This window comes from Gekko japonicus, unplaced genomic scaffold (genome assembly GCF_001447785.1).
Source record: "Gekko japonicus isolate JY-2015 unplaced genomic scaffold, Gekko_japonicus_V1.1 scaffold1207, whole genome shotgun sequence".
Taxonomy (NCBI): domain Eukaryota; kingdom Metazoa; phylum Chordata; class Lepidosauria; order Squamata; family Gekkonidae; genus Gekko; species Gekko japonicus.
This window is the reverse complement of record NW_015163124.1, coordinates 37,665-51,386: the sequence shown is the minus strand read 5'-3', so window position 1 is coordinate 51,386 and position 13,722 is coordinate 37,665. Positions and strand designations below refer to the sequence as shown.

The window sequence follows — 13,722 nt, the reverse complement described above, 5'->3', positions numbered from 1 at the left end:
CAAATCCCGGGGCTAACTAACCGGCTGCTTCCCCACTCCTGCCTAACCCAGGACATCTCCCCGCCCTGCCGTGTTCTATTGGGACATTTGGTCAACAGAGCAGAGTTTTGCCCAGTCATAGAAGCGTGATATTGAGTGCAGTAAATAAATCTCCCAAGAAGTATACTGCAAAAAACAGGGAAAACTTACACTTATTCACATTCAGGTTGCAGTTGAAAGGAGAGAGTGAACCCTAATCTAAAGAGCACTTTCCCTATCACAAATGGCCAGCTTGCCCGGCATCGTGTGTGGGAGTATGAGGGCATTGTCTCCACAGGAGAGACCTGCAGAGACATGTGTCTCCATGGAAGGCCATGTAGAGAGAGGGGGAGGACAAAGTGAGTGAGAGTGGGGGTCGGAGGGCAATTCCCAGGTGAAGACAAAGAGAGGCATCCCATTCAAAGAGATAACACCTATACACCCTTAGAGTGATGTTAGCACTCCCCAGTATCCAGGCACGCTGAGTCGCTCACTTCAACAGTACCTCCATTCCTGTCCCATCCCTTCCCAAAATGTGCTTGAGATTTAGGGTAAGGTATTCAAGCTAATAATAGCACAGAAGAAAAGAGAAGATGAAGAAAGGCAAAGGGGTCTGCTCCCCACCACCATTTCCTTCCATTCATAATTCTGGGTGAAGTGGGGATTCGATCACACGACTTATCGGAACCATCCACTGAGGTGAATATTGTCTACTCAGATTGGCAGCAGCTCTCCAGAAGCCCAGGCTGAGGTCTTTCGCAGCACTTGCTGCCTGATCCCTTTAACTGGAGATGCCGCGCACACATGTCACCGGAGGTTGAACCTGGGACCTTCTCCATGCCAAGCCGAGGCTCTCTCGCTGAGCCATGGCACGTGTGCTCTGCTCTCATTAGTCCGCCTGGTGGGACTGCCATTCTTGCATCCATGTCTGATGCCATTCATGTGGATTTACGCGTAAGGACTGTGGTCACTTGTTTACAAGAACTCCTTACTGAATGCTAGGACTTGCTTCCAAAGAAACGCGCCCTGCAAGCGTTCAGCTTCGGGCATTTGAGGGCTTGTGCAGCAAATAAATGTCCAGGATCAGCTAACAAATGTATCAATAAATAATGAAGAAATAAAAACCAGTCAGAGGAGGGTTAGCAAAGAAACGAGTTTGGAGAAAGCTGGAGGAACTTTTGGATTCCTTTGAAGGATACCTGTTGGCAGTGACTCCCTCCTCTTTATTCTGCTGTCTCATTGTATTTCCCCCAGGACTCAGGAGGCCCCTGGCTGTGTTGGGAAGGGGGGGTGCGTACCTCGAAAGAGAGCCCCGGCACGTTGACCATGTGCCCCAGCCAAGCCAGCATGGCGTTGATGAAAGCCAGCATCGCCAGGAAAGCAATGAGGTTGGCTGCAATGTTGGCAACCAGCCCCACGGAGATTGCGGCCCCGTTGCTGGCAGCTTCGAGAATGTTCTGCTCCTCCCTGCGAGAAGGTGCCCATGAAAAGAGAAGAAAAGACAGGAGGTTCGCAGGTGGACCTCGATTACAAAGGGACGCTCGCACAGCTCGAGAGCCAGTTTGGTGTAGCGCTTGAGAGTGTGAACTCTAATCTGGGACCTGGAGGTTTGATTCCCCACTCCTGCATGTGCAGCTGCAGGCGTGACCTTGGGTCAGTCACAAGTTCTTTCAGAGCTGTTCTCTCAAGGGCAGTTCTCGAGAGAACACTCTCTGCCCCACCTACCTCACAGGGAGTCTGTTGTGGGGAGGGGAAGGGAAAGGGATTGTAAGCTGCTCTGAGACTCCTTAAGGTAGTGAACGGTGGGGGGTATAAATCCAATCTCCTCGCCTCCTTTCAAGGGACTGGCTAGGGATTGCACAAGGAGTGGTTTTGCAGTCTTCCTGCCTGGGTACCTAATGCTGGAAGGATGAGGTCAAGACAGAAACAAGCAGACTCCTCCATCTTTGTAAACCGTTACAGCTGGCAAGCTTCCAACAGGGACGTCAAGCGGTAATTTCTGACCTGGCTGTCTATAATATTTGACAGAGGCTGGAGGGCTTGGCTAGTGTCAGAAGGGAACACCAACTTCGGGGCTCCTCCCCTGCCTTCTGTCTCTTCCCTCTGGAAAGCCAGCTCTTCTTGCCTCTTACACGTGGGCTGGCTTGATGATATCGCATGGCCTGCGTCAGGGCTGCTTCCGGGTTTTGGGGGCCCCCTCTCCTCCTCTGCCCATGACCAGCCTCCCCCCAGGGGCATCTCCCTTCCCACCCACCACCTCCCTAATTGCCCCTCCTCTGCCTGCAAGCCCTCCCACCTGCCCTTTCCTTGATGGCACTGGGCAGCATGCAGCAGGGGAGACCCACTCCTGTGGCCGCCCAAAACGCCGCCACTCCGCCCCACCTGCACACCCTTCCCCAGCGTTGCTAGGCGGTGCATGTGGCAGGGAGCATGGATGGCAGCATACCAAGCAGATGGAGTGGCGTGCTGGCAGGGTAGGAATGTGGGCCCCGCTGGAAGCACCTGGGGTGGATGGGATAGGCCATTGGTCTGATCCAACATGGTTTCTCTGATGCTCTTATGTTTGGGGCAGTGATGCTCTGTATTCCTTGTGCTTGGGGGGCCACAGTGGGAGGGCTTCTGGAGTTCTGGCCCCCCTGGTGGACCTCCTGATGGCACCTGGGCTTTGGCCACTGTGTGACACAGTGTGTTGGACTGGATGGGCCACTGGCTTGATCCAACATGGCTTCTCTTATGCTCTTGTGCCTGGGACAATGATGCTCTGTCTTCTTGGTACTTGGGGGGCCACAGTGGGAGGGCTTCTGGAGTTCTGCCCCCCCGGTGGACCTCCTGATGGCACCTGGGCTTTGGCCACTGTGTGACACAGAGTGTCGGATGGGCTGGGCCGTTGGTCCGATCCAACATGGCTTCCCTAATGTCTTTAAGACCTGGGTCCTGGAAGCTGCCCCACCTCAGGGTATGCTAATGCCGGCCCTGACCTCTACACTTCTCCCCACCTCCCCACAATACCCTCTTCTGTCTTCACCCCCCCCAACTGCGCTTACCCAGAGACAATTTTCACACTCTCCATGTTCCGGAACTTGGACTCCTCCACTTCCGGGTAGACGAGTTTCGCCATTGCCAAAGCGCAGGGCGCAGCCATCACAGAGGCTGCGATCAAGGACGCAGCGTCTACCTGGGGTAGGAGGCAAATCCAAGTGAACAGAAAGCAAAGGTGCCCTCTGTCTTTTTCCCACGGGCCTTACGGGGGTGGGGCTTTGAGATGGTCCAGGCATGTTCTCTACCAAATTGGGGGGGTGGGGAATGCTGCGTAGAAGCAAAGCTGAACTCCACAGAGATGTGGAGAGGTGGAGGAGGACCGGCAGTCAGGAGTAAGCAGAAGGAATGTGAAGAGGCGGAGCGGTGTGGAAAGTCGTTGAAGTGACTCGATGGAGACGAACATGGGCACCAGCAGGCCCCCACCCAACACCCCAGGAAGTAGAGGAAAAAGATGGAAACTCAGCAAGAGTTGACTTGGACATGAAAGGTCTGGTCAAGGTGGGCAGCCGTGTTGGTCTGAAGCAACAGAACAACGTTAGAGTCCAGTGGGGCACCTTTAAGACCAACAAAGTTTTATTCAAGGTGGCAGCTTTTGTGTGCACGCACACTCTGTGCACACAAAAGCTTGCACCTTAAATAAAACTTCGTTGGTCTTAAAGGTGCCGCTGGACTCTATAACTTTGAAAGGTCTGGGTTTGCCTCTCCGCTCGCTTACGACTTTTCTGGATATCAGACATGCTTGCATTATTAAAAAAACAAGCAAAAAAATGAGTAAAACCCTCTTTAACTGTTTCCTGGGAGAGTTTTCCCACAGGACTAGATGGTGCCACCCCCAGGATGGGGCGGAGGCCCTTTGGGTCCCTTCCAGAGCCCTGAGCGGCCTGCTCACTCACCCCGAATGAAATGTAGGCTCCCATCACGCTGCCGGCGATAGTGGAGAAGCCGCCGGTCATCACGGCGTGAATTTCCGAGCCCGTCAATTCTGGCAGGTAGGGATGGATGAGCAGCAGAGCCTCCGTCTGCGGGGCAGGAAAAAGGCAGTCAGGTTCCAGAAGAAGGGGTGCCCCTTCGCTTGTGAGTGGGCTGGAACAGCGTCTGGAAGCAGCAGCCATAGAGCACTTCCTTGTAGCACCATAGGTAACTCCTAGGAGCCGGAGCCCCAGAGTGGCACGGGAAATGCTTTCATCTGCCAACGCCTGGAGCAGGAGGGTGGCCCAGGTGTTTGGGGGAAAGGCCTACCATTCCCAAAAAGATGTTCCCTGCTACGCTCAGCGACTCTGCGGTGGTTGTGTTCATGGTCATTTGCAGCAGCCAGGAGATCTGTGGGAGAGAAGGCCAGCGGGACGTATCCACCATCTCTCCGTGACTCAGGAGCAGTGCTCCCTCTAAGACGTGGAGTCTTGTGAGCGAAACGTCTGGTTTGTGAGCCACTGGCATTAAAGTTGTGAGCCAGCGATTTGGCTACTTTGTAAATTAGTTTTGCTCCGGAGCCACCCTTCCCGAGCTCAGACAAAAGGGTGTGAGCCAGAGGCTAAAAAACTGTGAACTCGCTCACACTGACGCAGCTTGGGGGGAACACTGCTCAGGAGGTAGGTTCTTGGTGATTCTTATCCTGCCTCGGGCTCAGTTACCACCCCAACCCCCCCCCCCCGAGCTAGTTTCAACCGGCCAGCATGCCAGAGGAGCTCTCAGGCGCTCAGTAGGGCTGGACAGTCTCTCTTCCAGGGCCCGGAGACTCGTTACCTTAAAAATCACCCACTGGATGACTCCCAGGTAGTAGAGGATTGATGTCACACAGCTGAAGAAGATGAGGATGGGCAAAGCCTGGAGACAGAGAAGGCCCAGCATGTGTGAGCTCCATGCCAACAGAGCATGTATATCGCAGCTGGGCAGGAAGCCTGGCACAGATCCAGGAGGCAGAAATGGCAGATAATTGCTGGGCGCCATGAACCAACCTAGTAACCCGGACTTGCAAAGAGAAGCAGGTTTTGCATCGTCCAACAGACGGCAGCCAGGTACTTAATTATGCAACCTGTTCCTCTGGCCCATTTTTGGGATAGGTTCAGTACAAGTCTTTTGCTCAGGTGACAGCTCGCAGGGAAGGACCGCTCCAGCCGAGCAGTGAAAAGCCAGCCTCTCGTTCTAAGGACCCAGTGGCAGAAGTGATCCCTGGGAAGGATCAAAGGGCACCGTCTTCCAAACGGTTCTTGAGACTGACCAGGAAGGCGAAGGATTCCTCGATGAGTCTCGACCCAAAGACGAAGCCGGAACCGGCCCGGGTGTAATTGAGGAATATCTGTAACGGAAAAGTTGGTGGTGAACAGAGTTGAAAGAGTTGATTGGCCCAAAACGGAGTGCTGTACAAAATCAGGGTTGCCTTTGCAGGGGAGAATGCCCAATGTGTATGTATTTAATTGCAAAGGATCTATTATAAAGAAACATCAGCAGCCTGGGACGATGGGCACCTTTTACGGAAATTCAGGGTTCCCCTCTAGAGGAGCACTGTTGGACACCCCTGCAGTTGTTAACAGACACAATCACCTCCAGAGACCAGGTGCCCTTTATCATTACATTCTCCTTTATGTTACCCATCTCACTGTCCCTAAGGTTTCTTTGCTGCAGAGATCAGGGAACAGAAACGGAGATGCTGCTAAGTGGAACCTATGATGGGCAGGAGGTGAAGAGATGGGAAGTTAACAGGTCAAAAGGGTGAAGGAGGAAACTAGAGCTGGAATCCTCACGAAGGTTCAGAAGTATATGTGGCGCTGGAGTTCTGGGAGCGCGACTCCAGATGTGCGGTGTGATCCTGAAAAGCAACTAGAGGATGGCCCCTGAATTGGGGGTGGAGAGTGCCGTCAAGAAGAGAAGAGATTGGATTTGTACCCTGCCCTTCACTCGGAGTCTCAGAGCAGCTTGCAATCTCCTTTCCCTCCCCACAACAGACACCCTGTGAGGTAGGTGGGGCTGAGAGTGCTCTTTCGAGGACTGCCCTTGAGAGAACAGCTCTGAGAGAACTTGTGACTGACCCAAGGTCACACCAGCAGCTGCTTGTGGAGGGGTGGGGAATCAACCCCGGTTCTCCCAGATTAGAGTCTGCGCTCTTAACCACCACACCAAACTGGCTCGCAGCTGACTTATGGGGACCCTGTAGGGTTTCCAATGCAAGAGATGTTTGGAGGCGGTTTGCCGTTGCCTGCCTGTGTCGCAACCCTGGACTTCCTCGGCTTTCCTGTCCTGTTTACACATTTGCCTTTAACATCTTCACAACACCTCCCACCCTGACCCAAGACAATTCTCAGGCCAAAACCATCACTCTAAAATACCCCCCCCCCCAAGGGTAGAGGCGTTTGACAGGTCATGATGCCCCCGTACCGTGATCTGTTTGCCCAGCCACTGGAAAGCCTCAAATCCAGGCTTGGTCCGGATGATGAATACTCCCAGGAGAAACTGCAGGGCGAGCCCCCACAACACGGTCCGCCAGGACACCTGCAATCCGGCACGAGCACAAGAGGAAAGGAAACTCTGAACAAAAGCAGCGAGACCACGGTCCCCCAATGTGGTGCCCAGGGGCACTACGGTGCCTGCTGGCACCTTTCCTGGCACCATTAAGTGTTTTTAGAACGTGGGGGGGGGGTTGGGGGTATTTTTTATATCTGTGTGCGTGCGTGCACACACCTGGAAATCATGGCGACCTCCAGTGACTGAACCCTACTGGGGGCTTGGAGGATTCAGAGAAGTGGCTGAATAAAGCCTGCCCCTGCCTCCCGATGGCTGGTATTCCAAGGAGGTCTCCCGTCCAAGTACTTCCCAGCGTCAACCCTGCTTAGGTTCTGAGACCTGACGAGCAGGCTTGCCTGGGCTACCCTGGTCAGGGCTAGAAAGTGTTTTGACATCTATGCTGTGACACAAACAATGGCTTTATGCAAAGTATCATTTTTTCCCTTTGCTGCAAAACGCAGACACCGCTGGATGAGGGTTTCTTAGCTTGTCCCCAAAGTATATTTATTTTGTATGTATGCAACGATATGTTGATTTTAAAAGGCACCGCGTTAAACAGAGCTTCTGCCCGAAATGTTAAATGCCTGTTGTCAGAGTTATGGATAAACTCGATCCCTGACATCTGGTGATCGGCTCTGCCTCCCGTAGCAGCCATTTTGTGGTTGCGGCACCAGCCTGGGTCAAAATCCCAAAGGTGCCTGCAGGCTGAAGAAGGTTGCGGGGGGGGGGGTCTTGAACCATTCGGCCAAATGCCTGGGAGGGAGGGGACAGCTGGCCTGGGAGCTGGCACACCACTGATCTGTGGAACTCGCCCACCAAGGAAACAGTGACAGTCGAGGCGTAATCTTCGTGGGGGCGGCGGGGCGTCAGCCCCCGCCGAAATTTTCAGGAAGGTGCTCAGCCCCCCGGGAGCCCCCCTTGCTCCTAGCAAATCAATGCCTCTGGCCCAGCCCCAGCCCCCCCCCCCCTGGGAAATTGGAAAGTCTACACCCTTGGGGGCGAGTTTATATCCGGCACCCAAAAAATCTGCCCCAGGGTGAACCTGGTTCTTCCAGCATTGGAAGAAGAAGAGGAGGAGGAGGAGGAGGAGGAGGAGATTGGATTTATACCCCACCCTTCACTCGGAGTCTCAGAGCGGCTTACAAACTCCTTCCCCTCCGCACAACAGACACCCTGTGAGGTAGGTGGGGCTGAGAGAGCTCTGACAGAAACTGCTCTTTTAAAGGCCAGCTCTGACAGAACTATGGCTTGCCGAAGGTCATCCAGCAGCTGCAAGTGGAGGAGTGGGGAATCAAACCCGGTTCTCCCAGATTAGAGTCCGCGCTCCTAACCACTACACCAGACTGGCTCTACTTACAGCACTATACTGTCTGGAACAGAGGAAGAGGGCCAGGACCAACACACCGAAGCCCCCCAGCGACACCAGCTGCTCTTTTCTTTTGGAGACGTCGAAAACCAGGAATGCGATGAGGCCAATTAGAATGAGGACATAAAGCACCCTGGGAAAGAAAAAAAGCATATCGGGACACTTGGACACACGTGGCGATGGAATGGTCGTCACATAGGAGGAAGAGAGGACCAAGAAAACACCCCAGTGCCAAAGGGTGAGATGCTAAGGTTGCCAGGTGCCCCCTGGCCACCAGCAGGAGTTGGGGGGGCGGTAAGGTTGCCAGATCCAGGCTGGGAAACTCCTGGAGATTTGGGATCTGAACCTGGGGAGGACAGGGATCCCAGAGGGGTACAATGCCATACAGTCCACCTTCCAAAGCATCCCTTTTCTCCAGGGGAACTAATCACTGTCATCTGGGGAACGAGCTGTAATTCTGGGGGGTCCCCAGGTCCCACCGTATTCAGGCCTCTGTTAGTCCAGATGGCTTCCTACAGATTTGCGTCTGAAATGCCACAATCATGGAAACGACTTTGGAGTGTTTCGCAGGCAGGAATTCGTTCTGGAAGTGCCCAGGCATTAAACCCATGCAGACTGTGGTCTGCAGTATTTTCAGGCCCATCTTGAATGATCAGGCAGCAGCAAGATGGCACCCGGTGTTGGCAAGATAACCTTGCTCTGCTGCAATTAGAGCCAGCCTGTGGTCTGAGTAGAGATGTGAAGGCTCAGAAAAAAAATGGAAAAATTCGGGGGGGAAACGGTTTCCCCCCGTTTTTTTCCTGAAGCTTTTTTTGTTTTTTTCCGAAAAATTGGAAAAATTGAAAAAAGAAAAGAAAAAAAATTATTTATATGGTATATATATATATATATATGGTGTGTGTGTGTGTGTGTATGTGTGTATATATATATATATATATGGTGTGTGTGTGTGTATGTGTGTGTATATATATATATATATGGTATATATGGGGTGTGTGTGTGTGTGTGTGTATATATATATGGTATCAGATTGATCTAATTTCTGTGCACTGAGGACAAGCAAGTCCTAGGTTACAAACTGAACTCTCCAATGCAAGAACAAGATGCATTTCTTCCTTTAGGAGGTGCTATTGTCAGAAGAAAAGAAAAAGGTTTCAGTTTTGTTTTTGCATGTGGGTGGGTATTCTGTTCATAATAATTGTTTGGCTCCACTATATTTTTAATATGCTAGTTGTGATAATTTCATGCCAAGTAACAATGTCCATAAGTCATATTTTATGTTCCTAAAGCAACAGATGACTTTCAATCTAGAAAAGACAAAAGAAATGCTAATGTAGCATTTTTTTCAATTTTTCCGAAAATTTCCGTTTCCCCCTGAAAAAAACCAGATTTTTTTCTGAGCTTCAAAATTTCCAGAAATTTTACATCTCTAGGTCTGAGTGAGGAGATGATGGCAAAGACTGGACCAGCATTATCTGTGCACAAAACAGCACATAGCAGACCAGTGGGGCAAACTGTTGTTGGAGTGAGCGACTCAGCATGCCGGGACATTGGGGGGCGCTACATCACTCTCAGCGTGTACAGGTGTTATCTCCTTCAATGGGATGCCTCTCTTTGTTGCAACCTGGGAGCTGCCCTCTGACCCTTCCTCTTTCTCTCTCCCTCTTTGTCCACTCCCTCTCTCTACATGGCCTTCCATGGAGACACAAGTCTCTGTGGGTCTCTCCTGCAGAGACGATGCCCTCATGCTGGCCAGCTGTGATAGGGAAAGTACTCTTTAGATTAGGCTCCTTTCTCTTCTTGTAACTGCAACCTGAATGTGAACTGGGTCTACTTGAAGAAATGCAAGTTTTCCTTCTTTGCAATATATTCCTTGGGAGATGCATTTACTGCACTCAGTATTGCGCTTCTATGACCGGGCAAAACTCTTCTGTATTAACCAAATATCCCAATAGCCGGTTCCTACCATTTCAACCAGGGGCAGAAGCTCTGGAAGCATCTCCCGACGGGGCTCAGTGACTGGACGATCTTTGTCCCCCACCATTTCTGCACCAAGTTATAAGTCACGAGAAGGACTGCCAGGACCGTTAGAATGACCAAAGCCAAAGCCCGCTGGAAGTCCAGCCAACAGGCCGCAATGAAGAAGACCACGTAAGCTAGAAAGGGGAGACATAAGGCCACGGACAGAGGATCAATTCTGCTGTCAACAGCACGGGACTGGCTGGCAGGGCTATTTTTGGGCAGGAACGCACAGGAACGGAGTTCCGGCTGGCTCCCAAGTTGGCCACGCCCAGCAGGAACTCATTAGCATAATAGGCCACACCCAACAGCAGGAACTCATTAGGATTGGCTACATTAGGGGTCTAACATGCAAAGGAGTTCCTGCTACAAAAAAAGCCCTGGGTTTTGACAACAAACAAGGTAAACAGAATAACAAGCAAAAGGTGGGTGTGGCTGGATAACCACACTTCTGGTAACATGAAGGTGCGGCCTAATGTGCTAATGAGCTGTGCTGTCAGGGTGTGGCCTAATATGCTAATATGTTTCTGCTGTTGGGTGTGGCCTATTATGCTAATGAGCTCCTGCTGGGCTTTTTCTACAAAAAGAGCCCTGCCAGTGGCTGGTATTTCTCCCATTTACCCATCAAACAGACTCTCCCCAGCCAGCCACTAAGATCGGGGCTGACTTCTGTATGTCCAGACTACTGTGGCACGGCCTTGCAAGTAAGTCATAAGAACGCAAGAGAAGCCATGCTGGATCAGACCTATGGCCCATCCATTCCAACACTCTGTGTCACACAGTGGCCAGAACCCAGGTGCCATCAGGAGGTCCACCAGCGGGGCCAGAACCCCAGAAGCCCTCCCAGGGTGGCCCCCCCAAGCACCAAGAATGCAGAGCATCACTAGCCCCAGACAGAGCGTTCCATCTCCACCTTGTGGCTAATAGCCACTGATGGACCTCTGCTCCATATGTTTACCCAATCCCCTCTTGTAGCCACCACCACTTCCTGCATAAGTCCACAAGTTCACAAAAGCTACCAGCCCACCAAATTTGTACTTAGCTGCTGATCTGCCCATTAAATGGACTTTTTTAAAAAAAAGACCTTCAAAAAGCTTTTATTGCCTTAAAAGCAATGTTACAATTACTGGGAGATTTGGTTCATATCAAAACAGACCTGATTCGAATGCCACTTTTGTAAAGGAAATGGTGCTACAGTAAAATGGAATTGCTCCAGGGGGCATTTTTATAACAGCAACAGGATTCTAGGACAGCCAAAAAATGTAGGCCATTTAAAGCAAATTATTGCATTTTTTGTTCTATGTATTATGCTGTTTGGCATTTTCTAATTTGGTGATCATGGGGTTATTTTTAGCATTTTAAAAAAATTACGATTTCATTGTTTTCTCATTCTATAGTGTGCGTTGAGTCAAATGGTAGCCTGTAAATAATTGTTTTCAATATAGACTGTGTACACTGGTATTGCCTTTGGGGAGTGGCACAGGCAGGAGGTGATATGAAAGACCTTGTTCTAAGACTCCAGCTCAGTGGTAGAGCCTCTGCTTGGCATGCAGAAGGTCCCAGGTACAATCCCTGGCATCCCCAGTTAAAGGACCAGGAGGGGGAAGCTGCATGCCTTCCCTGATCTCCTAGCAGCGATTCTGCAGCTTGGAGATCCGGCTTGGGCAGCCCCCCCCCTTTAGAAAAACAGCATTTAAAGTTAAATGTGCCGCTTGGAGCTCAGGGAAGGTGTGCAGCAGGCATCCGCCCCTCTCCCTCACCTCCTGCAAGATTTAAAGGGCCCGCTGATCAGCTGGAGGGCCCTTGAAACCTTGGAGGAGGGGAGGGAGAGGGGTGGTTGCAAGATTAATGCCACAGGAGGGGGGAGGGCCAGCAGCTGTTGTGGGGCATGCCTCCCGTTTAAGGGAGCAGAGCGGCGAAATGCCTCACCGTAGACGGGCCTGCAAGAGAAAGAATCAAGAATGAGCCAAAATAGCGTTCCCTCCCCCCAGTTTTGTCGCACTTCAGTTCTCCCGTGCTTTCCAGAAGGTACCTCGGCGGAGAATCTCACCTGCACCGAGAAGCCCCAAGAAGATCTTACGCAGTATCTCAGAATGAGTCTTGCAAAAGTCACGTGCCTTGTCAAGGGGGCTGCAGATCCTGAGAGGGAATCACACCAAACGGTCAAAGGACGTGTGGCTCTTAACGGGCTGTCGGGGAGGTCTGGGGATGCAGGGGGACCTGCTAGAGAGGTGATGGCATTCCCCCTCGAAGAAGGATGGAGGGGCACTCCGATGACTTGGTGCTTAGTTCTCGTGGCCCTTTCTAACACGCCCAGGGAGATGCTGATCGCCACTTTGGGGTCAGGAAGCAATTTTTCTCCAGGCCAGTTTGGCTGGAGATCCTGGAGGCTTTTTTGTCATCTTCCGGACGTGGAACAGCAGTCACTGGGGGTATGGATGAGGGAGGCATTTGTGAATGTCCTACATTGTGCAGGGGGTTGGACTGGATGACCCTGGAAGTCCCTTCCAACTCTGTGATTCTATGACTGCCATACCCAGTGTATTCAAGACTGCCTGGTATGCTACTCAGGATGCAGCAGGGTTGCCAACTCTGGGTTGGGAAATTCCTGGAGATTTGGAGGTGTAGCTTATGGTGGGTGGACCTTAGAGGGGTCTATGCCATCGTGTCCACCTTCCCAAGCAGCCATTTTCTCCAGGAGAACGGATCTTTGTGGTTTGGAGATCAGTTGTAGTCCTAGATCTCCAGGCCCCACCTGGAGGCTGGCAACCCAGGATGCAGACAACCTACAATCAGCGCTGGAAAGGTTTTTTTTCTCTCCCACCCCTCTTTTTAAAAAACATTCAGCCTGATGAAGAGTTCTGTTGAAATTGAACGCTTGCAAAATGCTTTGTGTTCTTTCAGTTGGCCCTGCATAAAGTTATCGCATTGTTTTTCTTTTCGGGATTTGCTTTGGCCAGACAGGCTATCTGAGAGCCAAGCTCCCTAAAGCACAGGAAGAGGATGAGCCCTTTCAACAGAAACAAGATAAGTTGGAGACGTTCCCTGGACTGGGAAGCTGGTGGGTAACCTGCTCTGGATGGGGTTGCATTCCCCTTGAAAGAGCAGGCTGACTCCTAGCTTGGCGATTGTGGCTACCAGTTCCAGGAACATCGTCATTAGCTCCTTCTTCCCAATAAGACAGACTTTGCCACCGAGACGCATCTTGGTAACCTCTAAATTCAGCTACAATAACCAGGTTTAAAAAAAAAAAAAAAGGAGGTGCTGGAACTCTCCAGAGTGAAATGAAGGAGAAACACACAGGATTTTTGAAACAGTATCATGAACTTTAAAACTTTTTTTTTGTTGTTTCCACAAAGAGGTTCTGCAACTCCGTTCTGCCGTGTTCCCCCAGGAAAAAACCCCCTGACCATAACGCTTTCTGTGTGGTATTGTTATTGAAGACCATTTGAAAGCTAATGCATTGGCCAAACTCCTTATAGGTACTCCGGCCAAAGAAACCCAATCACACCTGCCCTCATTGTTTGTTTCCACATGCAAGTCAAGGTGTTGGCCTTCACCTCCCCAAGGTCTGGGCCCTCATGAAGGCGTCTCTCTTTCCACCCAGCAGCCCCCAATTTTTAAAAGGACGGTTACAAAATCAACGTCTTTCTCAGTACCAATGCTCTAGCTTCTCCCGGTCTTTTCTCAGTCATACTGTTCTATTCCTCAGGGGTCTCCACATTTCTAGAACCCATGGAAACTTCTGGAACAGAAAGGGGAACCACCACAAAATGGCTGTC

At 51.3% G+C, this 13,722-nt stretch overlaps 1 protein-coding gene across 1 annotated transcript in view; it reads right to left on the bottom strand.

Annotated features, from left to right (window-relative positions):
- The window catches only part of LOC107106706 (sodium/nucleoside cotransporter 2-like), a 17,290-nt gene extending 4,146 nt beyond the window's left edge, over positions 1-13,144 (bottom strand). The window contains exons 1-11 of the mRNA XM_015406886.1: positions 13,011-13,144; positions 11,991-12,079; positions 9,888-10,077; positions 7,913-8,054; positions 6,430-6,543; positions 5,276-5,353; positions 4,801-4,881; positions 4,297-4,377; positions 3,951-4,076; positions 3,063-3,193; positions 1,315-1,485 (exon numbers count right to left, since the gene is read on the bottom strand). Of these exons, the coding sequence (XP_015262372.1) occupies positions 1,315-1,485; positions 3,063-3,193; positions 3,951-4,076; positions 4,297-4,377; positions 4,801-4,881; positions 5,276-5,353; positions 6,430-6,543; positions 7,913-8,054; positions 9,888-10,077; positions 11,991-12,079; positions 13,011-13,144 (1,337 nt within the window). The remainder of the gene's footprint in view (positions 1-1,314; positions 1,486-3,062; positions 3,194-3,950; positions 4,077-4,296; positions 4,378-4,800; positions 4,882-5,275; positions 5,354-6,429; positions 6,544-7,912; positions 8,055-9,887; positions 10,078-11,990; positions 12,080-13,010) is intronic.
- Positions 13,145-13,722: the final 578 nt, after the last annotated feature.